Below are 27,988 nucleotides of genomic sequence, written 5' to 3' on the forward strand. Positions count from 1 at the left end.
CCTAACCCTAAGACTTCCCCTCACACTTATATTCAGAATGCTGACTGTTGGGATTACGATATCGGTCTTGTGATCACCGGCATCTTGACCATCTTGATGCCAGCTACATCCCATCTTTTGCACCAGGTATAAGAGTGATGCAAGTGCACATTGTACTGATGACAGCAATGAAACCATGTATAAGGCTACTGGCAGCCCATCCCCATACTGTAGATGTAGAGAATCCTGCATAATGGCCAATATACATTTTAGTTACATACATGCGATGTGGGAGCAGTTGCGGCTTGCTTATGTTCAGCTCTGCATTGGCCAAAAAGGCCAGAAAATGTCTAACACCAAATATAATAAACATATAAAAATGCGTCTGCACAATAATAGGAAAACAATGCCTTCATATCATATATAATAAAAGGTTGACGCTGCTCCTCAATTTATGAAGGAAATTCAAGTGTTTGTGTGCCGGCGGTCACTAGCTGGCGTCTGACGGGGCAGTTCAAGTGTTGCTCCAATCGGCGGTGCTCAGCCGCTGGTGCTGACGTTTCTGTTATATTGTTCCTTCATTATGACGGGCTGGTAAATAGTGAAATAATAATTGTATTAAATGAATATGATTTTGTATTAGGGATTGCTCATTTTTTTTTATTTAAATCCTTTTATTTAGTTTGTTTAAATATTTGTTATTGCACTGTATGTTTATTTCAGAGCACTCAAAACAATAGAAGCCTTGGCCTTAAAGATTCAATTTTCAGGCCCGTCTGTCAGCATTGTGTCACATAACTTGTGTCTTGGAGTTTCTAAAGTAAATACTACCTCATACAATGGTTCCACCTTCAGCGTGGGGGCTCAAGGCAATAATTCCGAATTTGAGGTATAGTAAGCCAACAACATATTGCTTTTCCTGTATACAAAGGCTGGAATAGAATGTAAAACAATTTTCTGTTTTTTTACTGCTAAATATAATTTGATAGGATTTGGTCATGTAATATAATGGATTAGAAAAAAATGTTGAGCAGAAACAGAAGTAAAGTAACCATGTCAGTAAGGATGTAATGCAACATGCGGAAACAAGAAACTGTAAAAAAGCAGTGTACCAATTGTATATACATATACAGTATATCATAGTTGCCACTTTAGTTGCCACTGTGGAAGGGTGGGGCAAGGCTGTCAGTCACTAGTACCTGTACCTAAAATGTTGTGATTCACGGGTCTGTGGGGAGGGGCTGACTGGCACACATTGGCATTATTTAGTCCTGTCCCCTACATATGGCACCCCAAGTCCATGTATAATCACTTCATCCTGCCCGCTTCAATGCGTGGGTGCAGGGGACTGCCTGAAAAATTGTGAGCTTCCTGCAACTTGTGGGAGAGTAGGCAAGTATGCAGTGTGTGATAGATAGATAGATATAGATAGATATATTTTATATATAAAAATATATATATATACATACATATATACACACATACACACATACACACACACACACACACACACACACACACACACACACACACATAGAGAAGCAGCACTCACAGCATACCAGAAACCAGTAAATAAACGGCCTTATTCCGTGAAATTAGATCTAATTTCACGGACTAAGGCCATTTATTTACCTGTTTCTGCTATGCTGTGAGTGTCGCTTCTCTACGTGTATATTTCCTTTTGGCTGTGAGGGCACCGGGCATGTTATATGTGTTTGTTGGAGTACTGGACACCTTTCCAATATATATATATATATATATATATATATATATATGTATAAAGATACAATTTTACCCTTATCTTGCGCTATATTGGGGCAGCTGCTCTAGAATAACCCTACTGCTAGGACTGGGTTCAAGGAAATAGTATATGTAAAACAGATTCAGAGGGTGGACAATGATATCTAATTAAAAATTCAATATTCTACCAGTGACTGAATAAAAAGACAATAAAGTTTATTGTACAATTAAATTTGATCATTCATAATACATTCATAACAGAATGGATAAAATAAATGAATTAAACAAACCACTTTAAAACTGACAAAAAATTTTTTTGGGGGGCTGACATTCATGAGAAGAGAATTACTCTTTGTACCCGACGCATTTTGTCCTTATACAGACTTCAGGGGAATCGGTGTAAAGCTGGTATGGTAAGGAGGTAAATGAGAAAGATGATATTTATATCAAAAAGCATCATATAAGGAGCATAATTTCCAAAAAAATTTAATTAGGTTCTGTATGAGTATATGTCAGACATGGTATCAGGAAATCATACAATTCTTACATTTTGTATATATACAGTTTGTTTACAATATTTGCAGGGTAACAGCAATATATGGACAAATTTAACACTAGTATTAAATGAATAATATAAACAATCTAAACTAAACAATAATTTTAGATAGTTGAAGAAAGACAGTGTCCACATCACCAATTTATTTACAGAAAGCTCTGTTTGAAGGCACCATCCAAATAGCATACAATAGGTCCTCAAATGGTGGAAGTAATGGCATTACCTATAAGTAACAATTTAACCAGCAAAGATTGACCCAATTTAATTGGATATAGAAAAAAGAGAGATATATACTCACTGGTAATTATAAAGGGGCTAAATTAGACCATAAGGATGAGTCAGTGAAGTCAGTGATCAAAAGTCCTTAAACTGGACCCTAATTAATTCAGTGAAAAATTAGAATACTTTAAATATCAAAACTGTTTAAAAATATTTATATTTAATATATTAGTTTAATTTACTTACTGGTGCAAAAGATATACCAAGTACATCTACTGAAGAGCATGGTCTCTTGTGGGTATTAAGGGCTTGTGCACTATCCCACTATAATTTAGATAATTAATAGTCTAATTTTATAATTTCATTAATAAATAATATATTATTAGTGTTAAATCAAGTTTACATACCAAATTTCAGTTGTGCTTGATTAGAAGTGTGAACTGAAAATATTTAAATAAATAATTAGAGTATCAAATTATATATAAAGTGACAAATAATTAAAGTAAGTATCTTTAGTGACTTACTTAGTGTAGCTCCAATAGGATGTAAATTGGTCTCCTGCAAAGAGCAAGTGAGCTCTGGGAGAACAGATCTCTCTATTTATACCCTTAGGCTTGGACATCACTTCCTTAATATATTATAGCCAATAGAAGAGGATCTTTAATTCAATTATACTAAGTTGAAAAACTACAGTAATTATAATTAGTCCACATGTATAAAGAAAAATATAAAATTATAAGTAATGTTCTCCTCCTTAAATTTAGTCTTAAAGGAGTCATATAAATAAAAAAAACCTTATTTAAACTAAAGTATTATAGTGATGACATCACTTCCGCCCTGCGTTCCATCATTTACAGGTGGAACGCATGGCTGGAAAAGGTCATCACTGTATATAGTAATGTGCAGTTTGGTGAATAAATAGTGTCCACATGTGAGGCCAATTCAGCACAGACCAAGGAGGGAGCCTGGAACATCTCTCCTCCATTCTGTGCCGCCCGATCTTGGTGTGCGTTCCACCCGCCTCGCCGGTGGAACGCATCCAGGTCGAGCTGCGCATGCACCTGCTCTAGCTTTCCTGATCTCTGTGTGCGTTCCACTCGCCTCGACGGTGGAACGCATCAAGGTCTAACTGCGCATGCGCCCGCTCTGGCTTTCCCTGTGCTCTCCAACTGGAAACAAATGTGAGATGCACAGGGGGCCCGGCACGCAAGTTTTATCAGCTTATATTCCTATATCGTTCCACCAGTAGTTGGATGGAATGTTGCCCCTTATTGATGGGCTTTAGCCTTATTAATAAACATATTACCATCCATTGCAGGATAAATGTATATACATTCAAGTAAGTCTATCCCTTCAGTATACAACTAAATAAAGTTTAAATCAAACTCAATTATTAGGCCTAAGTAATTTATTATTGCAATTTAGGTTAGTTACAAATAAATTAATTTTAACAAATTTAAATCAAATTTAATAGTGATAATTAAATGCAGTGCTGTATGCATCCACAACTCTCACCCAACCGTGCATGCATATCACTCTCTTGTTAGGTACACGTAGTATGTGTGCATCATATGCCTACCAAATGTATATACACCTGTAGCCAAATGCGCAATATATTATTATTTAGTTGGAATGTCTATGCAAGAATTGCATTAGACAATTAGGTCTGCATAAAGCAAAATATACTAAAATTAAATTAATAATAAATAGAGGTCTATAATAAGGCCAATAATAAAGTGGAAACAGTATTCCTCCAACTCCTTTACAATATAGGTCACATTAACATGATTCCAAAAGACATCACATAAAGATTCAGTACATACATATGCATCCTACTTTCCAGCTATCATAAAAAGGCAACTATATCCACACCTTCATTTAGCCCCTTCAGAGAGAGGGTATTTAAGGTATAGATCCAATATGTCTCTCATCTAGCTAAAACCTGGTCTCTATCCCCCCCTCTATCGTAAATTCTGATATGTTCCAACACCACAAAGGTTAACCCATCCAACTTAGAGTTGTGATGTTCTGAGAAATGTCTTGGTAAACTATGGGATATTAGTTTATTTTTTATATTCCTTAGATGTTCTTGGATACGTATTTTTTATTTCCTTTTAGTTTTCCCCACATATGATAAGTTGCAGGTGCAACTAATCCTATAAATAACATATTTAGTATTACAGGTTACTCTATCTCTAAGTCCAATGACTTTTCCATTATCTAACTCATGTTTGAAAGGTTCTTTTTGCATGCATTTACAACAAATACAGTGTTGACATGGGAAACAATACCATTTGTTTCCCAACATTTTTTTGTGCCTAGTGTACACTGCTCATTAGTCTGTTTCAGATGACTAGGTGCCAGAATATTTTTTAAATTAGATGCTTTTCTGTAGACCATTTGTGGTTTGGTCAGAAGATTAGGTCCTAGAATCGGGTCTTTTAAGAGTATGTCCCAATGTTTTGACATGATTCTCTTTTGATTTAAATTTGTTAAAAATAATTTATTTGTTACTAACCTAAATTGCAATAATAAATTACTTAGGCCTAATAATTGAGTTTGATTTAAACTTTATTTATATGTATACTGAAGGGATAAACTTACTTGAATGTATATACATTTATCCTGCAATGGATGGTAATATGTTTATTAACAAGGCTAAAGACCATCTATAAGAGGCAACATTCCATCCAACTACTGGTGGAACAATATAGGAATATAAGCTGTTGAAACATCCGCGCCGGGCCCCCTGTGCATTCCACAGTTGTTTCCAGTTGGAGAGCACAGGAAAGCCAGAGCGGGCGCATGCGCAGTTAGACCTTGATGCGTTCCACCGGTGAGGCGAGTAGAACGCACACCGAGATCAGGAAAGCTAGAGCAGGTGCATGTGCAGCTCGACATGGATGCGTTCCACCGGCGAGGCGGATGGAACGCACACCGAGATCAGGCGGCACAGAATGGAGGAGAGCCGTTCCCAGCTCCCTCCTTGGTCTGTGCTGAATTGGCCTCACATGTGGACACTATTTATTCACCAAACTGCACATTACTATATACAATGATGACCTTTTCCAGCCATGCGTTCCACCTGTAAATGATGGAACGCAGGGCGGAAGTGACATCATCACTATAATACTTTAGTTTAAATAAGGTTTTTATTTATTTATATGACTCCTTTAAGACTAAATTTAAGGTGGATAACATTACTTATTTGATATTTTTCTTTATACATGTGGACTAATTATAATTAGTTTTTCAACTTAGTATAATTGAATTAATTAAAGATCCTCTCCTATTGGCTATAATATATTAAGGAAGTGATGTCCAAGCATAAGGGTATAAATAGAGAGATCTGTTCTCCCAGAGCTCACTTGCTTTTTGGAGGAGACAGATTCACATCCTATTGGAGCTACACTAAGTAAGTCACTAAAGATACTTTAATTATTTGTCACTTTATAATTTGATACTCTAGTTATTTATTTAATTATTTTAAGTTCGCACTTCTAATCAAGCATAACTGAAATTTGGTATGTTAACTTGATTTAACACTAATAATATATTATTCATTAATGAAACTATAAAATTAGACTATTAATTATCTAAATCATAGTGGGATACTGCACAAGCCCTTAATACCCGCAAGAGACCTTGCTCTTCAGTAGATGTACTCGGTATATTTTTTGCACCAGTAAGTAAATTAAACTAATATATTAAATACAAATATTTTGAAACAGTTTTGATATTTAAAGTATTCTAATTTTTCATAGAATTAATTAGGGTCCAGTTTAAGGTCTTTTGATCATTGACTTCACTGACTCATCCTTATGGTCTAATTTAGCCCCTTTATAATTACCAGTGAGTTTCTCTCTCTTTTTTTTCTATATCCAATTAAATTGGGTCAATCTTTGCTGGTTAAATTGTTACTTATAGGTAGTGCCATTACTTCCACCATTTGAGGACCTATTGTACTCTATTTGGATGGTACCTTCAAATAGAGCTTTCTGTAAGTAAATTGTTGATGTGGACATTGTCTTTCTTCAACTATCTAAAATTATTGTGTATTTCAGAATGTTTATATTATTCATTTAATACTAGTGTTAAATTTGTCCATATATTGCGGTTACCCTGCATATATTGTAAACAAACTGTATATATAAAAAATGTAAGAATTGTATGATTTCCTGTTACCATGTCTGACATATACTCATACTTTGGAACCTAATTAATTTTTTTGGGAAATTATGCTCCTTATATGATGCTTTTTGATATAAATGTCGTCTTTCTCTTTTTCCTCCTTACCATACCAGTTTTAAACTGATTCCCCTGATGAAGTCCGTATAAGGACGAAACGTGAAGAGTACTCCTCTTCTTATGAACGTCAGCCCCCCCCCAATTTTTTTGTCAGTTTTAAAGTGGTTTGTTTAATCTGTTTATTTTATCTATTCTGTTATGAATGTATTATGAATGATCAAATTGAATTGTACAATAAATTGTATTGTCTTTTTATTCAGTTACTGGTAGAATATAAAATTTTTAATTAGATATCATTGTGCTCCCTTTGAATCTGTTTTACATATATAAATATATATATATATAATATGTAAATGTAGCTTAGATTACAATATGAAATAATTTGAGACAAATTATTTACGTGCTGTTTTAGACAGATATTGCTTTCTAAAGTTTTAATAAGCGATGTGTAAAGTTTAATTTTGGGACATTGTATGACTCCATTGACCCATCTTGCTCTTTACACTAAGATCCCATTTCTTCACACAGTTATATTATGCCTGTCAGATACTCAAGCTATGTCGCCATCAGGCTGGAAGACTAAAGACTTGTACAGTATGTCCCCAATAATGCTAGTGTGCATCCTGCTTCCAGAATGCTGATGCTACTTCTTAAACTATCAATTCAAGTAGTTTGCCTCACTGGGTCTTTGTGGCATTGTCAGCAGAATTGCATGCAATGGAGGTGCAGAGCTGACATGAATTTGTACAGTCGGAACCAGCCAATTGTTTTGTCCTTTCATCCTGCTAAAGAACCAACTTGAGATATCTGACAGATGTTTTAACAAATTAAGCCCTCAGTGTAGGCTTATTTATAAATAATTATTTCATAAAAATTATAGATACTTGGTAGTTTAGCTTTTACCTTACAAGTACTATAGACTATTCCTAGACTACTTCATATTATTATATTTATCTATAATTTGTATGCCCCCACTAGGATTTCATAGCACCGTAGGTAGTAGATGGAACATACATAAACATGATATAGCACGTGTGTGATCAGACAGGACAGTTGTAGATGAAAGAGAAAGGAAATAAGCAGATGTGTTAGTAATCATGGGATGATACTATAGTATAGCAGAATTTTCCAATATGTGTGATTCATTTCAGGTTTTTTTTTTCAACAGCTTGAATTGAGCAAAAGTCAGGATAATCCTTTGGCTTCTGTTGTCCTTCCACCCAGCCTTTTGTCCAACTTAAGTCAAAGTGATTACTACACAGTTTCAAGAGCACAGTTCACTTTCTTCAGTAAAGCTGGACTTTTTCAGGTTAGTAAATGGCATTTTAAACAACTAAAATAACTGTTAATTGGTAGTTTGCTTTTATGTTCAGGGCCTGATTATAATGGGGCAACAGAGGTGGCCATCCTTGGGCCCCAACTCATAGGGGACCCTCACACAGTTACCACAGGATAGCATTTCACCCCCCTGCACTCCTGTTCTCCCCTGTGGCTTGACATAAGTCACACTGACAGTCCCCATCCCTGCCCTGTTTTCCAGAAGCAGCTGCAGCAGCCAGTGAGCAAAATGTAGAGAGGCTGTGGCATGACGCCCCTCCCTCCCTCCCTCCCTATGGCTGTCTCCATGCTTCATACTATTCACAGCTCCTGGCAGCCGGCGCACTCAGCTGATGACAGAAGGCAGGGTGCAGGCACTGCATGCCATTGCCATAAGCTGTCCTACGCTCAGGAGGCCTTTGCCCCACTGCCACCACTCTCCTTCCATGGTCTGTTGCTGGGCGGAATAAGAAGACTCACTTGTCAGACCAAAGTATGAAGAACAAGAAATATAGACTGTGCAACCTGAAGTGGGGCAGCTCTTGAGAAAAAAGTTTTTCACCAACAACCTTCAATAGAACATAAAATACAGAAATATTTTCTCAAATGGCGCAATCACATATGAAGTATATAGGAGTTCCTTACTCTTTATATAATCATTCAAGAGTGCTGTTCCTTTAAACACAATTTGAGGATTTCTTCTGGTCTTTCAATGCAGATATATTCATAGGTGGATATGCACATTCATAATTCAATAATAGAGCCCAGTATCTCAAAGAGAGCAAAATAAAGGACATAGTGCAATATTGCCACAAAAATTACAAGAATTAATGCCCAGAAGAAAAACGGCCACCCCAAAAGCCTGTGCCACGCACAAGATGGCACCGTTCGTCTCGGTGATTGCTAGTCTGGGATACAAAATGGATTGTGTTCATCCCAATTACTTCAAAAGGAGCTGTAAACATAAACACTAACTTTTTTCTCCACAGGTGCCACATTTATAGTATATATTATATTTTATATATTATATTGTACACATTTTAATACATACCTTAGCGCTTGTTTTTAAACCTGTGCATCCAATCATTACAAGCAAATGTATACTTTAATACATTAAGCAGTACTCCAGTCAGTTCAATCACTGAACATCAAAGTCACATGTACATTTTTCATGCTTTGTCCACTCTTTGTTGATGCAACAATCAGAGCTTCATCATTGAATTAAATGGGGTCCTGCAAGCACTGGTTTCCATTTCTCTGCCATTGACATTCATTACATATAGTGACACTTATGTACGAGGTGCTTTAACAGAGGAGAGGGCCCATGTGCACCTCTGGGTGGGCCCCCTCCTCTGCACAACGCAGTAGTTTCCAGCAATGTGCCGGAGTCTACTGCGCATGCGCAGATCTCCAGAAACATTGTGGCCACCACGTTTCGGAGACCAATTTGGCTACTGCGCATGCACAGTGGCAATTTTGGCTGCGAGTTTCGCTGTGAGAGCAGCGCCCGATGCTGGACTATGGAAAAGTGAGTATTAAAATATGGGTGCAGTGTGTGCGGTGTGGGCCCCCCTGGACCCATTATAGAAATGCCAATGCTTATGTAACATACGGTGTATGAAATTAAGTGCGTACATCCATGTTTTCAAATATTACAATTTGCACAGGATGGCCCATTATTATCATGCTGTAGAGAAAGAATGAGTGTGATATGTTTCAAAGCAGTAAACAGCAATTTGGAAGTAACCGTTTTATATGTACAAATATTTGTTTTCTTCAGTTGCTATTCCACTGACAAATACATAAGAGGTCCAAGTGTTGTCATAAAGGATATGGTCTAACAGTATTATAACGTTCTTGACAAGAAATATTAACAGGCTGGCTACAGCTTGTAATATCATCATGATAATAATATTATTAAGGAAGAACTAGGCAATTATCATCTGAACATTCACTTATGCTGCATTGTAATGCGCAATTTTTAATTAAGTATGTGAAAAATGTTCTGAGAAAAGTTTAAATTCTTCTGATATTATGAACAGGATACTGGGTTAAAAAGCTAACAAGTTTCCTTTTGAAACGAAACATTTTAACACAATATGTATCGGTAGCTAAACATTTAGCAGACTTCCTGTACAACATTTATCAGTAGCTGCACAAATCATCGGTGATGAGGACAAATATTATGTGGACACCAACATTCTTTCAATTTAAGAAGATCTAAGATGGTTCTAAGGGGGTCATTCCGAGTTGTTCGCTCGTTGCAGATTTTCGCAACGGAGCGATTAAGGCGAAAATGTGCATGCGCATGGTACACAGTTCACATGCGCTAAGTATTTTAGCTCAAAACTTAGTAGATTTACTCACGTCCGACCGAAGAATTTCCATCGTTGAAGTGATCGGGAGTGTGATTGACAGGAAGTGGGTGTTTCTGGGCGGAAACTGGACGTTTTCTGGGAGTGTGTGGAAAAACGCAGGCGTGCCAGGATAAAACGCGGGAGTGTCTGGAGAAATGGGGGAGTGGCTGGCCGAACGCAGGGCGTGTTTGTGACATAAAACCAGGAACAAAACGGCTGAGCTGATCGCAGTGTAGGAGTAAGTCTCGAGCTACTCAGAAACTGCTAAGAGTTTTCTATTCGCAATTCTGCTAATCTTTCATTCGCAATTCTGCTAAGCTAAGATACACTCCCAGAGGGCGGCGGCCTAGCGTGTGCAATGCTGCTAAAATCTGCTAGCGAGCGAACAACTCGGAATGACCCCCTAAGTACAATAGCATCATCTAAGTTCATGCCAGAGTGTGACTCCTACTTTGTCAGTGTGACCATAAAATCCCAGGAGTGATGATTTAAAAAAAAAGATATCCTCACATGTGACGTGTTTCCCCACTGCTCAATAGTGAGAAGTCAGCGGCTTTCTCAGACAGTTTAGGCATTGTGCCACCCATAGCACCAGCAGCGCTGCAGGAATCACCAAGAAAATGGTGCGCCAGCCATTTTGCACATGCACAATAAGAGAAGCTCTAGGAAAATTGTAATTGGACCATTTTCCCGGAGACCTGCATATGAGCACTAGACTCTGGGACAGTGCTATGGTCCCCTCGTGACCCTAGTGCCCCGAGTCTACAACATTGCTGACAAGTGAGGAGGGGGCCTAGATGGAGTCTGCACATGGGCTTCCTTTTCTCTTGATATGACCAGTGGGGGGGAGGGGAAGGTGGGAAAAGAGGTGGTCCAAAAAGTATCACTAGGGTGTATGTACAGGAGAAATTACAGACATTTAAATTAGAAATTAAATGTCTTAATTGGGCAAGTTATGCTATGAAGTGTATGACTTTGATGTTGCAAAATAAATTTTAGATCATTTTTTTCCAACACTCATGTCACCAGATAAGACTGGAATATTAGGCCACTTAAAACGATAACATTATATGCCACATTATGCATGCTGACAATTCACATATATGCCCCAAAATTAGTGATGTGCACCGGACATTTTTCGGGTTTTGCTTTTTGGTTTTGGATTTGGTTCCGCGGCCGTGTTTTGGATTCGGACGCGTTTTGGCAAAACCTCCCTGAAAATTTTTTGTCGGATTCGGGTGTGTTTTGGATTCGGGTGTTTTTTTACAAAAAACTCTCAAAAACAGCGTAAATCATACACTGCTCAAAAAAATAAAGGGAACACTAAAATAACACATCCTAGATCTGAATGAATGAAATATTCTTATTAAATACTTTGTTCTTTACATAGTTGAATGTGCTAACAACAAAATCACACATAAATTATCAATGGAAATCAAATTTATTAACCCATGGAGGTCTGGATTTGGAGTCACCCTCAAATTTAAAGTGGAAAAACACACTACAGGCTGATCCAACTTTGATGTAATGTCCTTAAAACAAGTCAAAATGAGGCTCAGTAGTGTCTGTGGCCTCCTCGTGTCTGTATGACCTCCCTACAACGCCTGGGCATGCTCCTGATGAGGTGGCGCATGGTCTCCTGAGGGATCTTCTCCCAGACCTGGACTAAAGCATCCGCCAACTCCTGGACAGTCTGTGGTGCAACGTGGCATTGGTGGATGGAGCGAGACATGATGTCCCAGATGTGCTCAATTGGATTCAGGCCTGGGGAACGGGCGGGCCAGTCCATAGCATCAATGCCTTCGTCTTGCAGGAACTGCTGACACATTCCAACCACATGAGGTCTAGCATTGTCTTGCATTAGGAGGAACCCAGGGCCAACCGCACCAGCATATGGTCTCACAAGGGGTCTGAGGATCTCATCTCGGTACCTAATGGCAGTCAGGCTACCTCTGGCGAGTACATGGCGGGCTGTGCGGCCCCCCAAAGAAATGCCACCCCACACCATTACTGACCCACTGCCAAACCGGTCATGCTGGAGGATATTGCAGGCAGCAGAACGTTCTCCTTGGCGTCTCCAGACTCTGTCACGTCTGTCACATGTGCTCAGTGAGAACCTGCTTTCATCTGTGAAGAGCACAGGGCGCCAGCGGCGAATTTGCCAATCTTGGTGTTCTCTGGCAAATGCCAAACGTCCTGCACGGTGTTGGGCTGTAAGCACAACCCCCACCTGTGGGCGTCGGGCCCTCATACCACCCTCATGGAGTCTGTTTCTGATCGTTTGAGTAGACACATGCACATTTGTGGCTTGCTGGAGGTCATTTTGCAGGGCTCTGGCAGTGCTACTCCTGTTCTTCCTTGTACAAAGGTGGAGGTAGCGGTCCTGCTGCTGGGTTGTTGCCCTCCTACGGCCTCCTCCACGTCTCCTGATGTACTGGCCTGTCTCCTGGTAGCGCCTCCATGCTCTGGACACTACGCTGACAGACACAGCAAACCTTCTTGCCACAGCTCGCATTGATGTGCCATCCTGGATGAGCTGCACTATCTGAGTCACTTGTGTGGGTTGTAGGGAGGTAATACAGGCACGTGGAGGCCACACACACTACTGAGCCTCATTTTGACTTGTTTTAAGGACATTACATCAAAGTTGGATCAGCCTGTAGTGTGTTTTTCCACTTTTATTTTGAGGGTGACTTCAAATCCAGACCTCCATGGGTTAATAAATTTGATTTCCATTGATAATTTTTGTGTGATTTTGTTGTCAGCACATTCAACTATGTAAAGAACAAAGTATTTAATAAGAATATTTCATTCATTCCGATCTAGGATGTGTTATTTTAGTGTTCCCTTTATTTTTTTGAGCAGTGTAGAATTTGGGGGTCATTTTGATCCCATAGTATTATTAACCTCAATAACCATAATTTCCACTCATTCTCAGTCTATTCTGAACACCTCACCTCACCTGCACCGAGGTCGCTGGATGACTAAGCTAAGCGACCCAAGTGGCCGACACAAACACCTGGCCCATCTAGGAGTGGCACTGCAGTGTCAGACAGGATGGCACTTCAAAAAAATAGTCTTCAAAGAGCACATGATGCAAAGAAAAAAAGAGGTGATCCAAGGTCGCTGGATGGCTAAGCTAAGCGACACAAGTGGCCGACACAAACACCTGGCCCATCTAGGAGTGGCACTGCAGTGTCAGGCAGGATGGCACTTAAAAAAAATAGTCCCCAAACAGCACATGATGCAAAGAAAAATTAAAGAAAAAAGAGGTGCAAGATGGAATTGTCCTTGGGCCCTCCCACCCACCCTTATGTTGTATAAACAGGACATGCACACTTTAACAAACCCATCATTTCAGCGACAGGGTCTGCCACACATCTGTGACTGAAATGACTGGTTGGTTTGGGCCCCCACCAAAAAAGAAGCAATCAATCTCTCCTTGCACAAACTGGCTCTACAGAGGCAAGATGTCCACCTCCTCCTCATCGTCCGATTCCTCACCCCTTTCACTGTGTACATCCCCCTCCTCACAGATTATTAATTCGTCCCCACTGGAATCCACCATCTCAGGTCCCTGTGTACTTTCTGGAGGCAATTGATGGTGAATGTCTCCACGGAGGAATTGATTATAATTCATTTTGATGAACATCATCTTCTCCACATTTTGTGGAAGTAACCTCGTACGCCGATTGCTGACAAGGTGAGCGGCTGCACTAAACACTCTTTCGAAGTACACACTGGAGGGTGGGCAACTTAGGTAAAATAAAGCCAGTTTGTGCAAGGGCCTCCAAATTGCCTCTTTTTCCTGCCAGTATACGTACGGACTGTCTGACGTGCCTACTTGGATGCGGTCACTCATATAATCCTCCACCATTCTTTCAATGGTGAGAGAATCATATGCAGTGACAGTAGACGACATGTCAGTAATCGTTGGCAGGTCCTTCAGTCCGGACCAGATGTCAGCACTCGCTCCAGACTGCCCTGCATCACCGCCAGCGGGTGGGCTCGGAATTCTTAGCCTTTTCCTCGCTCCCCCAGTTGCGGGAGAATGTGAAGGAGGAGCTATTGACGGGTCACGTTCCGCTTGACTTGACAATTTTCTCACCAGCAGGTCTTTGAACCTCTGCAGACTTGTGTCTGCCGGAAAGAGAGATCCAACATAGGTTTTAAATCTAGGATCGAGCACGGTGGCCAAAATGTAGTGCTCTGATTTCAACGATTGACCACCCGTGAATCCTGGTTAAGCGAATTAAGGGCTCCATCCACAAGTCCCACATGCCTAGCGGAATCGCTCTGTTTTAGCTCCTCCTTCAATGTCTCCAGCTTCTTCTGCAAAAGCCTGATGAGGGGAATGACCTGACTCAGGCTGGCAGTGTCTGAACTGATTTCACGTGTGACAAGTTCAAAGGGTTGCAGAACCTTGCACAACGTTGAAATCATTCTCCACTGCGCTTGAGTCAGGTGCATTCCCCCTCCTTTGCCTATATCATAGGCAGATGTATAGGCTTGAATGGCCTTTTGCTGCTCCTCCATCCTCTGAAGCATATAGAGGGTTGAATTCCACCTCGTTACCACCTCTTGCTTCAGATGATGGCAGGGCAGGTTCAGGACTGTTTGCTGGTGCTCCAGTCTTCGGCACGCGGTGGCTGAATGCCGAAAGTGGCCTGCAATTCTTCGGGCCACCGACAGCATCTCTTGCACGCCCCTGTCATTTTTTAAATAATTCTGCTCGACCAAATTCAATGTATGTGCAAAACATGGGACGTGCTGGAATTTGCCCAGATGTAATGCACGCACAATATTGCTGGCGTTGTCCTATGTCACAAATCCCCAGGAGAGTCCATTTGGGGTAAGCCATTCTGCGATGATGTTCCTCAGTTTCCGTAAGAGGTTGTCAGCTGTGTGCCTCTTCTGGAAAGCGGTGATACAAAGCGTAGCCTGCCTAGGAACGAGTTGGCGTTTGCAAGATGCTGCTACTGGTGCCGCCGCTGCTGTTCTTGCTGCGGGAGGCAATACATCTACCCAGTGGGCTGTCACGGTCATATAGTCCTGAGTCTGCCCTGCTCCACTTGTCCACATGTCCGTGGTTAAGTGGACATTGGGTACAACTGCATTTTTTAGGACACTGGTGACTCTTTTTCTGAGGTCTGTGTACATTTTTGGTATCGCCTGCCTAGAGAAATGGAACCTAGATGGTATTTGGTACCGGGGACACACTACCTCAATCAAGTCTGTAGTTGCCTGTGAATTAACGGTGGATACCGGAAACACGTTTCTCACCGCCCAGGCTGCCAAGGCCTGAGTTATCCGCTTTGCAGCAGGATGACTGCTGTGATACTTCATCTTCCTCGCAAAGGACTGTTGGACAGTCAATTGCTTACTGGAAGTAGTACAAGTGGTCTTCCGACTTCCCCTCTGGGATGACGATCGACTCCCAGCAGCAACAACAGCAGCGCCAGCAGCAGGAGGTGTTACACTCAAGGATGCATCGGAGGAATCCCAGGCAGGAGAGGACTCATCAGACTTGACAGTGACATGGCCTGCAGGACTATTGGCTTTCCTGTGTAAGGAGGAAATTGACACTGAGGGAGTTGGTGGTGTGGTTTGCAGGAGTTTGGTTACAAGAGGAAGGGATTTAGTGATCAGTGGACTGCTTCCGCTGTCATCCAAAGTTTTTGAACTTGTCACTGACTTATGATGAATGCGCTGCAGGTGACGTATAAGGGAGGATGTTCCGAGGTAGTTAACGTCCTTACCCCTACTTATTACAGCTTGACAAAGGCAACACATGGCTTGACACCTGTTGTCCGCATTTGTGTTAAAATAATTCCACACCGAAGAGGTGATTTTTTTTGTAATTTGACCAGGCATGTCAATGGCCATATTCGTCCCACGGACAACAGATGTCTCCCCGGGTGCCTGACTTAAACATACCACCTCACCATCAGAATCCTCCTTGTCAATTTCCTCCTCAGCGCCAGCAACACCCATATCCTCATCCTGGTGTACTTCAACAGTGACATCTTCAATTTGACTATCAGGAACTGGACTGCGGGTGCTCCTTCCAGCACTTGCAGGAGGCGTGCAAATGGTGGAAGGCGCCACCTCTTCCCGTCCAGTGTTGGGAAGGTCAGGCATCGCACCCGACACAATTGGACTCTCCTTGGGGATTTGTGATTTAGAAAAACGCACAGTTCTTTGCTGTGCTTTTGCCAGCTTAAGTCTTTTCATTTTTCTAGCGAGAGGATGAGTGCTTCCATCCTCATGTGAAGCTGAACCACTAGCCATGAACATAGGCCAGGGCCTCAGCCGTTCCTTGCACACTCCGTGTCGTAAATGGCATTTTGGCAAGTTTACGCTTCTCCTCAGACGCTTTTAATTTTGATTTTTGGGTCATTTTACTGAACTTTTGTGTTTTGAATTTTACATGCTCTCTACTATGACATTGGGCATCGGCCTTGGCAGACGACGTTGATGGCATTTCATCGTCTCGGCCATGACTAGTGGCAGCAGCTTCAGCACGAGGTGGAAGTGGATCTTGATCATTCCCTATTTGACCTTCCACATTTTTGTTCTCCATTTTTTAATGTGTGGAATTATATGCCAGTATCAATAGCAATGGCCTACTACTATATATACTGCGCACAACTGAAATGCACCACAGGTATGGATGGATAGTATACTTGACGACACAGAGGTAGGTAGAGCAGTGGCCTACTGTACTGTACTGCTATATATTATATACTGGTGGTCAGCAAACTGTGCAAAACTGAAATGCACCACAGGTATGGATGGATAGTATACTTGACGACACAGAGGTAGGTAGAGCAGTGGCCTTCTGTACCGTACTCCTATATATTATATACTGGTGGTCAGCAAAATTATGCACTGTACTCCTACTATATACTACAATGCAGCACAGATATGGAGCGTTTTTCAGGCAGAGAACGTATAATACTGGTGGTCACTGGTCAGCAAAACTCTGCACTGTGCTCCTCCTATATAATACTGCTGGTCCGCAGTCCCCACAATAAAGCAGTGTGAGCACAGATATATGCAGCACACTGAGCACAGATATGGAGCGTATTGCAGGCAGAGAACGTATAATACTGGTGGTCACTGGTCAGCAAAACTCTGCACTGTACTCCTCCTATATATTACTGCTGATCCCCAGTCCCCACAATAAAGCAGTGTGAGCACAGATATATGCAGCACACTGAGCACAGATATGGAGCATTTTTCAGGCAGACAACGTATAATACTGGTGGTCACTGGTCAGCAAAACTCTGCACTGTACTCCTCCTATATAATACTGCTGGTCCCCAGTCCCCACAATAAAGCAGTGTGAGCACAGATATATGCAGCACACTGAGCACAGATATGGAGCGTTTTTCAGGCAGACATCGTATACTGGTGGTCACTGGTCAGCAAAACTCTGCACTGTACTCCTCCTATATAATACTGCTGGTCCCCAGTCCCCACAATAAAGCAGTGTGAGCACAGATATATGCAGCACACTGAGCACAGATTGCAGGCAGAGAACGTATAATACTGGTGGTCACTGGTCAGCAAAACTCTGCACTGTACTCCTCCTATATAATACTGCTGGTCCCCAGTCCCCACAATAAAGCAGTGTGAGCACAGATATATGCAGCACACTGAGCACAGATATGGAGCGTTTTTCAGGCAGACAACGTATAATACTGGTGGTCACTGGTCAGCAAAACTCTGCACTGTACTCCTCCTGTATAATACTGCTGGTCCCCAGTCCCCACAATAAAGCAGTGTGAACACAGATATATGCAGCACACTGAGCACAGATATGGAGCGTTTTTCAGGCAGACATCGTATACTGGTGGTCACTGGTCAGCAAAACTCTGCACTGTACTCCTCCTATATAATACTGCTGGTCCCCAGTCCCCACAATAAAGCAGTGTGAGCACAGATATATGCACACACTGAGCACAGATATGGAGCGCTTTTCAGGCAGACAACGTATAATACTGGTGGTCACTGGTCAGCAAAACTCTGCACTGTACTCCTCCTATAATACCGCTGGTCTCCAGAATAAAGATATTTGCACTGCAGCCCCCTGAAACAAAGTGAGAGGACGCCAGCCACGTCCTCTCACTATCATTTCCAATGCACGAGTGAAAAATGGTGGCGACGCGCGGCTCCTTATATAGAATCCGAAACTCGCGAGAATCCGACAGCGGGATGATGACGTTCGGGCGCGCTCGGGTTAACCGAGCAAGGCGGGAGGATCCGAGTCTGCCTCAGACCCGTGTAAAAAGGGTGAAGTTCGGGGGGGTTCAGATTCCAAGGAACCGAACCCGCTCATCACTACCCAAAATGCATGTGGTTTTCTGAAACTGCATGATATTTAGAGGCTCTGCAACTGTCATACATTAGCAGTGGTGTGGGCTATCACCCTTCCATCTCTCGTTTAGTAAATACTTTGGTTTGAAGATGAAAACTGCAGACAATGTGTGCTGATGTGCCTTGGTTAAAAAAAAAAAACAATTACATTGCTATATTACTATAGCTAAGTACAATAGCTGTATGGTTTTGTTCAAATCAACAAGAACATTCTCGTTTTATTACACATATCCCACGATCATCTCAAAAACTGGAAATAATTACTTTGTTCCTACATGACACCCCAGACCAAAGTCCGGTCACTGTGAACAGATCACTATGTAGCCGAACCACCTTTATCCACGATTTAGCTTCACTATCTTTTGATTAAAATATATTTACCTTAGTGATACACACTGACTAGTTTCCCTACCCTATCTCCTATCCCATTTTCTTTCTACCTGTCCCACTTGTGCTTTATTGTCTTATTTGTTTTACCCCATTTAACACTTATTTATGGACTTCTTCGTGCTTAAATTAGCATTCATGTTGATATACGTGTTTTACAGTGGTCTCCCTTGGCAGATGGTCTGCCATTTGTTACCCTCTCCCTCCATTTGAGCTGTCTGTTTCCTAAGGATGTACTATTTACATGTTCTTATAATTCATTATGTTCTAACCTGGCTTTCTTAGTATCATAGCACATAGCAACACATATTAACACAAATAGTTATTATAATATTACAGTATAGCTATTAAGTATTGTACTCAAATATGTTACACGTTATGGTAAATTAAATAATTAAAATCACTAAGTGATTTCTCCCAATTTTTTTTTTACAGGATTCACAGATGAATAGTTTAAATAAAACAAAACTGAACAGTTATGTTGTGGCTTGCAGCATTGGAAATATCACTATTCGTGACCTTTCAGAACCAGTCAAGATTACAGTTAGGCACCGGAACAGCCAGGTAAGACATTGATCTCTCAGATCGTTCATGGAACAATGGGGGTCATTCCGAGTTGATCACTCGCTAGCTACTTTTAGCAGCCGTGCAAACGCATAGTAGCAGCCGTGCAAACGCCTTTGCAGCCGAGCGCAGCAAAAACATTTTGTGCAGTTTCAGTGTAGCTCTGGACTTACTTAGCCTTGCAATCACTTCAGTCTTTTTGGTGCCGTATTTGATGTCAGACATCCGCCCTGCAAACACCTGGACACGCCGGCATTTTCCCAAACACTCCCAGAAAATGGTCAGTTGACACCCATAAACGCCCTCTTTTTGTCAGTCACCTTGCATTTGGCTGTGTGAATGGAATATTCGCTAAATCCATTGCCCAGCACCAATCCTCGTTGTATGATGCGCCTACGCTCTCTGGTGCATACGCATGCACAGTTTTGCTGTTTTTTTACCTGAATGCTGCGCTGTGAAAATCGGCAGCGATCGAACAACTTCGAATGACCCCCTATACTTACAACATAGTGGGGGTCATTCCGAGTTGATCGTAGCTGTGCTAAATTTAGCACAGCTACGATCAGGCACTCAGACATGCGGGGGGATGCCCACACAGGGCTAGCCTACCCCGCATGTCAGTGCTGCCCCCCCCCCCACAGAAGCGCAGCTCCTGCGGCAGGCCGGGAGAACCTCTTCGCTGTCCCGGGTCGCAGCGGCTGCCCCAATGGTCCAGCCACACCTGCGTTGGCCGGACCACGCCCCCTATACGGCGGCTTACCGCCGCAGTCCAGCCCACTCCTGCCCAGCAACCGCCTCTGCCTGTCAATCAGGCAGAGGCGATCGCTCCAGCACAACGGCCTGCGGCCGTCCAGCATGCTCCGGCGCACTGCGGCGCCGGTGCATGCGCAGATCTGACCCGATCACTGCACTGCGATAAACTGCAGTGAGGGATTGGGTCAGAATGACCCCCTATGACAGATGTGTTCACATACAATTACCCTCAAATTGCACAAAATTGGTACACAATGGACTTGTGACTTTTTTAAATTCAAATATGTGTCTTAATTTGTGACTTTACAATTTCTTTGCAAAAAATACAAATCCTAAGTACCTAGAATATTATAATTTAATTAAGATGCAAACTTCAGGAAAAGTATGCAATTTGGGTAAAATGGCAAAAGATAGAGGTCCGATATGAGTAGCCCATGCTGCACCTCATGTCATGCTTCGTTATGCTTAATGTGCGACTTTATACCAATTCCTTTGCAATATAAATACTAACTACCTAGTACATTATAATCAAATTTGTATGCAACTAAGATGCAAATTCATGAAACAATACACATGCAAGTTAATCTCTCTCCATGGCAAAGTCTAAGATGTGCCAATGGTTTGCGCCATATAGCGCAAAAAGCATATGTATATAATTACACATCTGTACATGGTATATGTAACATTGTAAGATATAAATTATTATTTTTTTTAAACTATAACCTTTTGCTGCCATGTTTTTAAATGGACTAAAGACATTGAGGAAAGAAACGTGAGAGCTCACAATCAGGGTTTTGGGATGCATTATAATGAGCATGTACAATTATTTTATTAGCACCGAAAAGTATGTACCACATATTTGCCTACTTTACATTTCTCCGAGACTCTGCAGGAGACTTTGGGGGTGTGGGGGGCTGTGACATCATTAAGTCCCGCCCCCACATTGGGAAAACATGAGTCTGTGGGAAGGGGGCGGGGCTAAAATGACGTGATTCACATCATTCTAACCCCTTCCTCTCCCCACGGATTAGCGAATATGGGAGAGTATGTATTCATCCTGCCTGCATCACTAGGGTGCGAGCAGAATGCGGGAGACCTGTCTACTTTTTCGGGGGGGGGGGGCTACCCCAAAAAACGGGAGCCTCCAGCATCTTCCGGTAGAGTAGGCAAGTATGATGTACCAATAACTAATGGACTATTTAATACACCTTATGGTTATTGTAAACCTAAAACTAATTTATGAAAAAGTTGAGTACTATGTAGTCACTATAGAATTAGCAGAGCTGAAATATTTCCTCATGTGAAATAATACTAGTACATTTAATACTGCTGTCTTTTTCTTTTAGGAAAATGGAGAACCAACTTGTGTTTACTGGGATACAACAAAAAATGGTATGTTATTTAGATTACATTATTTGTACATATTTTACTAGTGTTTGCATTATCTCATCAGTGGGAGAGTTCAGTGCAGGAACTAAGATACTAAGGGCAGATGTACTAAGCTTTGGAGCTAGATAAACTGGAGAGAGATAAACTACCAACCAATCAGCTCTTGTCCTTTTTCAAACGGCCTGTAACATGGCAGATAGGAGATGATTGGCTAGTACTTTATCTCTGTCCACCTTATCACTTAGTCACATATATATATATATATATATATATAGCTCGATCAGCGTGCACTCTCCCACTCAAACAACCTGCCGCGGTGCTCACTAGAGTAAATTATTCACATCAAAGCCATCTTATTCAGCAGCTGAACCAGCTGAATAAGCTGGCCTTGATGTGAATAATTGAGCTGAGTGCCATTTCTTGTTTGTGTGTACATATGTATATATATATATATATATATATATATATGTGTGTGTGTGTGTTAGGATGTGGGGGAGTAGGGGTTCAGGTGACCAAAATAAAAAAAGACTTCAAGAAGCTGATAAAAATATATATATAAGCTTATCTTAGTGAGGAGAGTCACAGAGGAGTACCCAACACATTTCGTCAGTCTGACTTCATCAAGGGGTATATATATATTTTTATCAGCTTCTTGAAGTCTTATTTTTTCTTGCCACTATATTATGCTATGTATCTGCTAAGCGCCTTGAGTCCTATTGGAGAAAGAGGGCTATATAAATAAAATTATTATTATACAAACGATTTATGGCACAGAACACCATAACATATATAAAAACAAATAGACATAAAAAAAAAGTAATGGTTATAATCTGTATTATAAAAAAAAAAAACTAGTAAGATGCTGGTACTAAGCTATTACATGCAATTAGAAATGTCAATTACTATTCTAATTTAGTGGTAAACTTCACTCTGTGATAATCTAACAGATATATGCTCAATTCCACCTCCACCCTAGTATTTACCAAAACCTCCCATTGCTAAACTTATGATTTGCTTGGCATTGCCATTATGCTTTTGTAAAAGTACCTTATTCCCTCTGCAACTTTGAGCAAGTCTGCTCTACTGTTAATAAACTAAACTCTGGCCTTCAGCCAAGTGAAGGAACTTTATTCCTTCCTAATATGTAATGCTTAATATGTATTAGTCCTTTCTGCTGATTTTTTTAAAGAAAATATTATTGGAAGCGTAACAACGTTTTCTGATGCCATCTGTTTTTATTTGAATTTTTTTCACATAATTTTTTTTAGATCTTGTTTATTTTCAGTTGTTGAAAATATCTTAGCAGTTGACATTAATATTTGCTTTTCAATAGCTGGCAATGGTGGATGGAGCCAAGATGGATGCAGTGTGCTGGTTAATGAATCCAATGCTAACGAGACAGTTTGCTTGTGCAATCACCTCACAAATTTTGGCATACTGATGGTAAGTAGGCCTACACAAATAGTAAGCCTGTTTTTCTATTTGACGTTAAAAAAGCGCTGATTTTCAAAAAAATCCTATGTTTGGTTTCAAGGTCTAGAAATAAGCCATCTATAAAATTGAGGCTAAACAGACACAAATAAAACAAATGCTGCCACTGCTATGCAGAGCTCATTAATGGCGAAGGAAACAAGCCAGCTATCCAGGAGGAAGAACAGGTGGATTGGTCATAGAACAAACCAGGAGTTTTCCAGCGGACCAATGGCCCCCATGGCATCATAACGGGGCAGCTTGAAAACTTTGAAAAATAGTTTTTACAGTTAATCAGGGTCACCCTGCCCATTTAGTGGGCAGCCCTGACATTGGTCTTGAGGCAAATGCAGGATTTTCTATGGGTATTTACAGTGGTAGTTGACAGTTTGTAAACTCTTCAGAATTTTTATATTTCTCCTGAAAATTGCCTTAAAACTACCTTAGATTTTCACACAAGTCCTAAAAGTATTTAAAGAGAACCAAATCAAACAAATTAATATCATTTATTTACGTACATAGCGCCTCATATTCCACTGTACTTTACAATTGAGAATAACACAGTAATTATTCATTTATGTATTAACAGTTTCTTATGTAGCACAACAAATGCTGTTGCTCTTTACAATTTCAAACAACAGTGATAAAACAAAACTGGGTAATAACAGACAGACATGGAGGTAGGAAGGCCCTGCTCGCAAGCTTACAATCTATAGGGAAATAGGCATTGATACACAAGGATAGGTGTTATATATTGCATAATGGTCCTCCAGATTGCAAAGGTTCTTGTTGGGCTGTATGATATGGTCACATAGCAATGTTGGCCAAAGGTCAGGTAGATGGGAAAGTGAAGACAGAGAACATACTGGTTGTGAGGATATGTGTGGACTGTACAGTGGTGATTGGATAGGAAAGTTTATGAACATTTTGTGGGTGGTTTTGCAATTTGACAAACTTGCTTAAAGAGATGAGTTTTTAGGGAACACTTGAAGGTTTGGAGACTAGATGATAGTCTAATTGTGCTTATTGTGTTAACAAAGTGGTAAGAAGGCCCTGATTACAAGCTTACAGTCTATATATGGAAATCTATAGGGAAAATGAGAGCAGTTACAGTAGATTATTCTTTACTACAACTTATTTCTTGAATTTTTGCCAAACCTCTTTCATATGGTGGATGACCATTAAAAATATTTACCATACATTTTTTGTTAATATGATATTATTTAAGGTCAGTTTAATTTTCATTATCATGATTATCATGATGAAACAGTTAAATTACTAATAAGACAAATAAAATGAGACATATTATATTTTTTTAGTATTTATTAAATGTTTATTAGTCTGAAAACTATACTCAATATAGTTTCTAGGGCATTGTACATTTTTTGTCTAACAATTTACCAAGCCTGTCACTTCCTCTCCCAGCCATAGTGCACAGCAAAATGTATTCTCCAACCATCCCAGTTCTAACCGTAAAGTCTAGACTGTAGATTTATGTAAAATGAGAATTTACAAATACAGTGCTGAATAGTATTCCAAAGAATGCCAAAGCAAATATGGAATGAAAAAATTGTGGAAATTTACACCCAGATTGTCATATTTTCTCTCATCTGTGCTGTCCAGGTATTTCCCAGATATGTATCGTATCTCTACTTCTTCAACTCTACGTTAGTATGACTTTACAGAGATATAATTCTTAACCCTTAACTTTAACTACCATTTGTTTAAAAAAATAAATGTTACTACTCATTTAAAATGTTTAAAATGTACAATGGTATATAATTAAAGTGGGTTCAACTTATACCCATTTACCAATGAAACTTTTTTTTTTTACAGGACCTCCAAAGAACTGATCAATATATCGACAAACAAAATGATCAAATCCTTACTTTTATAACATATGTTGGCTGTGGGATATCTGCCATATGTACAGCTGCCACACTTTTGACTTACATTGCATTTGAGTATGTATATGTACCAGAAAATGTTTCTTAAATCTTAATTATTATGTTTGTTAAATACAATGCATCTAAAATATACATATACTATATGATATACATTTTAAGCTCTTAGCAAAGCAAATTCCATTTTAAGAAAATATATACAATATTTGTATTCCAATTTAACATGGCAAATAAGATACTACAAACAAACAGTATAATTCAGTTTATTTGTAGATACAATAATCAATAAATTATAATAAAATAATTATCCCAAAGGAGAATTAGAGGGATAATTTTTGCAAAAATGTAATAGAAGTGGATACAATTTTTTTGGTGGGCATAAAATATTTATTGAACAAAACTGAAAACTTTTCATGAATGTAGGCATTTCACACATTATTATTATTATTATTATTATTATTATTATTATTATTGTTATTGTTATTATTATTATTATTATTATTATTATTATTTATAGAATATAAAAGACAGAAGTAAATTATTACATTGGTGGACAATTGAATGAATGAGGACAGTGTTATGGGGTGCATATAACTGCGATTGATTGCAGCAATTTGCCATTTTTCAGATGACTGATTTTAGGGGATTGGTGAAATCCAACATGTTGGAAACTCCTTATTCACCAATTCTGGCCAAAAAATGATTGGAATAATTTGGTATTTTTAACATGTTGAATTTCCCCATTCCCGACGGACTGCCGATTATCAATGTTTGCTAATCTGTGTTTTGATCAATGTCACTAAAATGGGTAATCGGCTTGTGAATGTATGGGCCCCATTAGTTAAATGGCAAACTGGTTAAGACCACCCCTGAGTTAACTTACCCAGAACCAGAACTTGATAAACACTGGTTCACTGATATTGGAATACTTGTAAATTTTAAGATCTGGCACAAATATAATTACTTCTTCAGGATTTGCATCCTAGATTCTGAATCCATACATTTATGTATAACTAGCTGGAGTACCCGGAATTGCCCAGGTTTTTAAGAATGTCTGTTTTCAAAAATGAAATTTAAATATGAAACACAGTATAAATAACATTGTGCTTCGCTACAGGATGAGAATGGTAAATTAGAATGTTAGTTGTTCGTTACTTTCCGTTGGTTGGAGATCTAGTATATAGGCACATCTTGCTTCCCTGATGCACTTTGTGTTGTGGCCGGAACCCTTTTTGTTCCCCCAAGGGACCCTGCTCTTCCCACTATACAACTCTCAGTTTATGGCTGACATACTCTGTGCTGCTGTCCCACCCCTAGGGGTGCTAGGGGTGTCTGACCCTTACAGTGTTTGTTCCCAGATTGTAAGGCATATGTGTACCAATTTGTGAGTACATTGCTCCAGCAATTCCGGAGTTATGTTGTCTGCTGACATACTCTGTGCTGCTGTCTCCCCCCCCCCCTTGGGGTGCTAGGGATTTCTGATTGTTTTATGTGCCTCGGCCATGTTTTAATAAGCTCGTATGTAAAATTTCATGATCATAGCTTGCAAACTGTGGATTTGTATAGAAAGACAGAAGACAGAAGGACAAATTTTCGTTTTTATAAAGTAGATGTAATTAAAATGTTTCTTTCATGAGATTAGAAAGAAAAAGAGTATTAAATTATTGAAGATCAATGAGTGATTTACAATTATGTTTTTACACATGTAATTGCAAAATATATGGTTGTATTAACAATAAGTATACAATATAATGATAAATATAGAATGTAATAACAATAGTAATACAGTGTTGGTAGGAAGACTGTACACCCTAAATTATTTTTACCTGAATCACTGTAAAATTATAAAAAATATTTAGTTTTTCTTTTGGCAATTCTTTATTTTATGTGTTTTTTCCCCAGAAAAATAAGACGTGATTATCCTTCAAAGATCCTGATGAACCTGAGTACCGCCTTGCTGTTCCTGAACCTGTTCTTCCTCCTGGATAGCTGGCTTGCTTCCTTCGCCATTAATGAGCTCTGCATAGCAGTGGCAGCTTTGCTGCATTTCTTTCTCTTGTCTACGTTCACATGGATGGGACTAGAGGCCGTGCACATGTATATTGCACTAGTAAAAGTGTTCAATACATACATTCGGAGATATATATTGAAATTCTGCATTATTGGTTGGGGTAAGTCAGTTATAGAACTATATAATGTAATGACTATAAATATCCAGTTTTCTCAAAGTTTGCGACTTTTTTTTATACAATGAGCCGCGATTAGACAGAATAAATTGATTTAGCTGTGGATGGGTTCATTGATGTAAGTGTAGATAGTGGTATCCAGACTGATGCTTCCATGTTCTCCTGTTGCAGGGACATTGCACTCTCTTGTGCTTGTATGTCAGGGAGGCTGATTTAACACATATATTCTATTTTATAACAGGTGTACCTGCTGTAGTGGTTGCGATCGTCTTGGCAAGTACACATAGTGACAGTGCCTATGGGACAGGCTATTATGGACAGGATTCCAGTGGGAGTGGTGATGCATTGTAAGTATATATAAATGGATTATATCACAGCTGTGCCCATGTATGAGCATGCTTACATTAACATGGAGATGTGCTATTTGTCTCCGCCCATACTCAGACAAGCATTTACTCTGAAATCTAAGCACACACTGGCTATTCATCATATTTAGAAATGTACAGTATTTGCTCCATAACATCTCCAGCTCTGTAA

General features: G+C 39.9%; 1 protein-coding gene across 5 annotated transcripts in view; it reads left to right on the forward strand.

Annotated features, from left to right (window-relative positions):
- Positions 1 to 27,988, forward strand: part of ADGRG6 (adhesion G protein-coupled receptor G6) — a 286,483-nt gene that overhangs the window by 243,217 nt on the left and 15,278 nt on the right. For all 5 annotated transcript variants that reach the window (XM_063917836.1, XM_063917838.1, XM_063917837.1 and 2 more), the window contains 8 exons: positions 703 to 868; positions 7,911 to 8,051; positions 19,621 to 19,749; positions 21,849 to 21,894; positions 23,225 to 23,334; positions 25,198 to 25,325; positions 27,168 to 27,436; positions 27,693 to 27,798. In XM_063917836.1, coding sequence (XP_063773906.1) covers positions 703 to 868; positions 7,911 to 8,051; positions 19,621 to 19,749; positions 21,849 to 21,894; positions 23,225 to 23,334; positions 25,198 to 25,325; positions 27,168 to 27,436; positions 27,693 to 27,798 — 1,095 coding nt within the window. The remainder of the gene's footprint in view (positions 1 to 702; positions 869 to 7,910; positions 8,052 to 19,620; positions 19,750 to 21,848; positions 21,895 to 23,224; positions 23,335 to 25,197; positions 25,326 to 27,167; positions 27,437 to 27,692; positions 27,799 to 27,988) is intronic.

The sequence above is a fragment of the Pseudophryne corroboree genome, chromosome 4 (assembly GCF_028390025.1).
Source record: "Pseudophryne corroboree isolate aPseCor3 chromosome 4, aPseCor3.hap2, whole genome shotgun sequence".
Lineage (NCBI taxonomy): Eukaryota > Metazoa > Chordata > Amphibia > Anura > Myobatrachidae > Pseudophryne > Pseudophryne corroboree.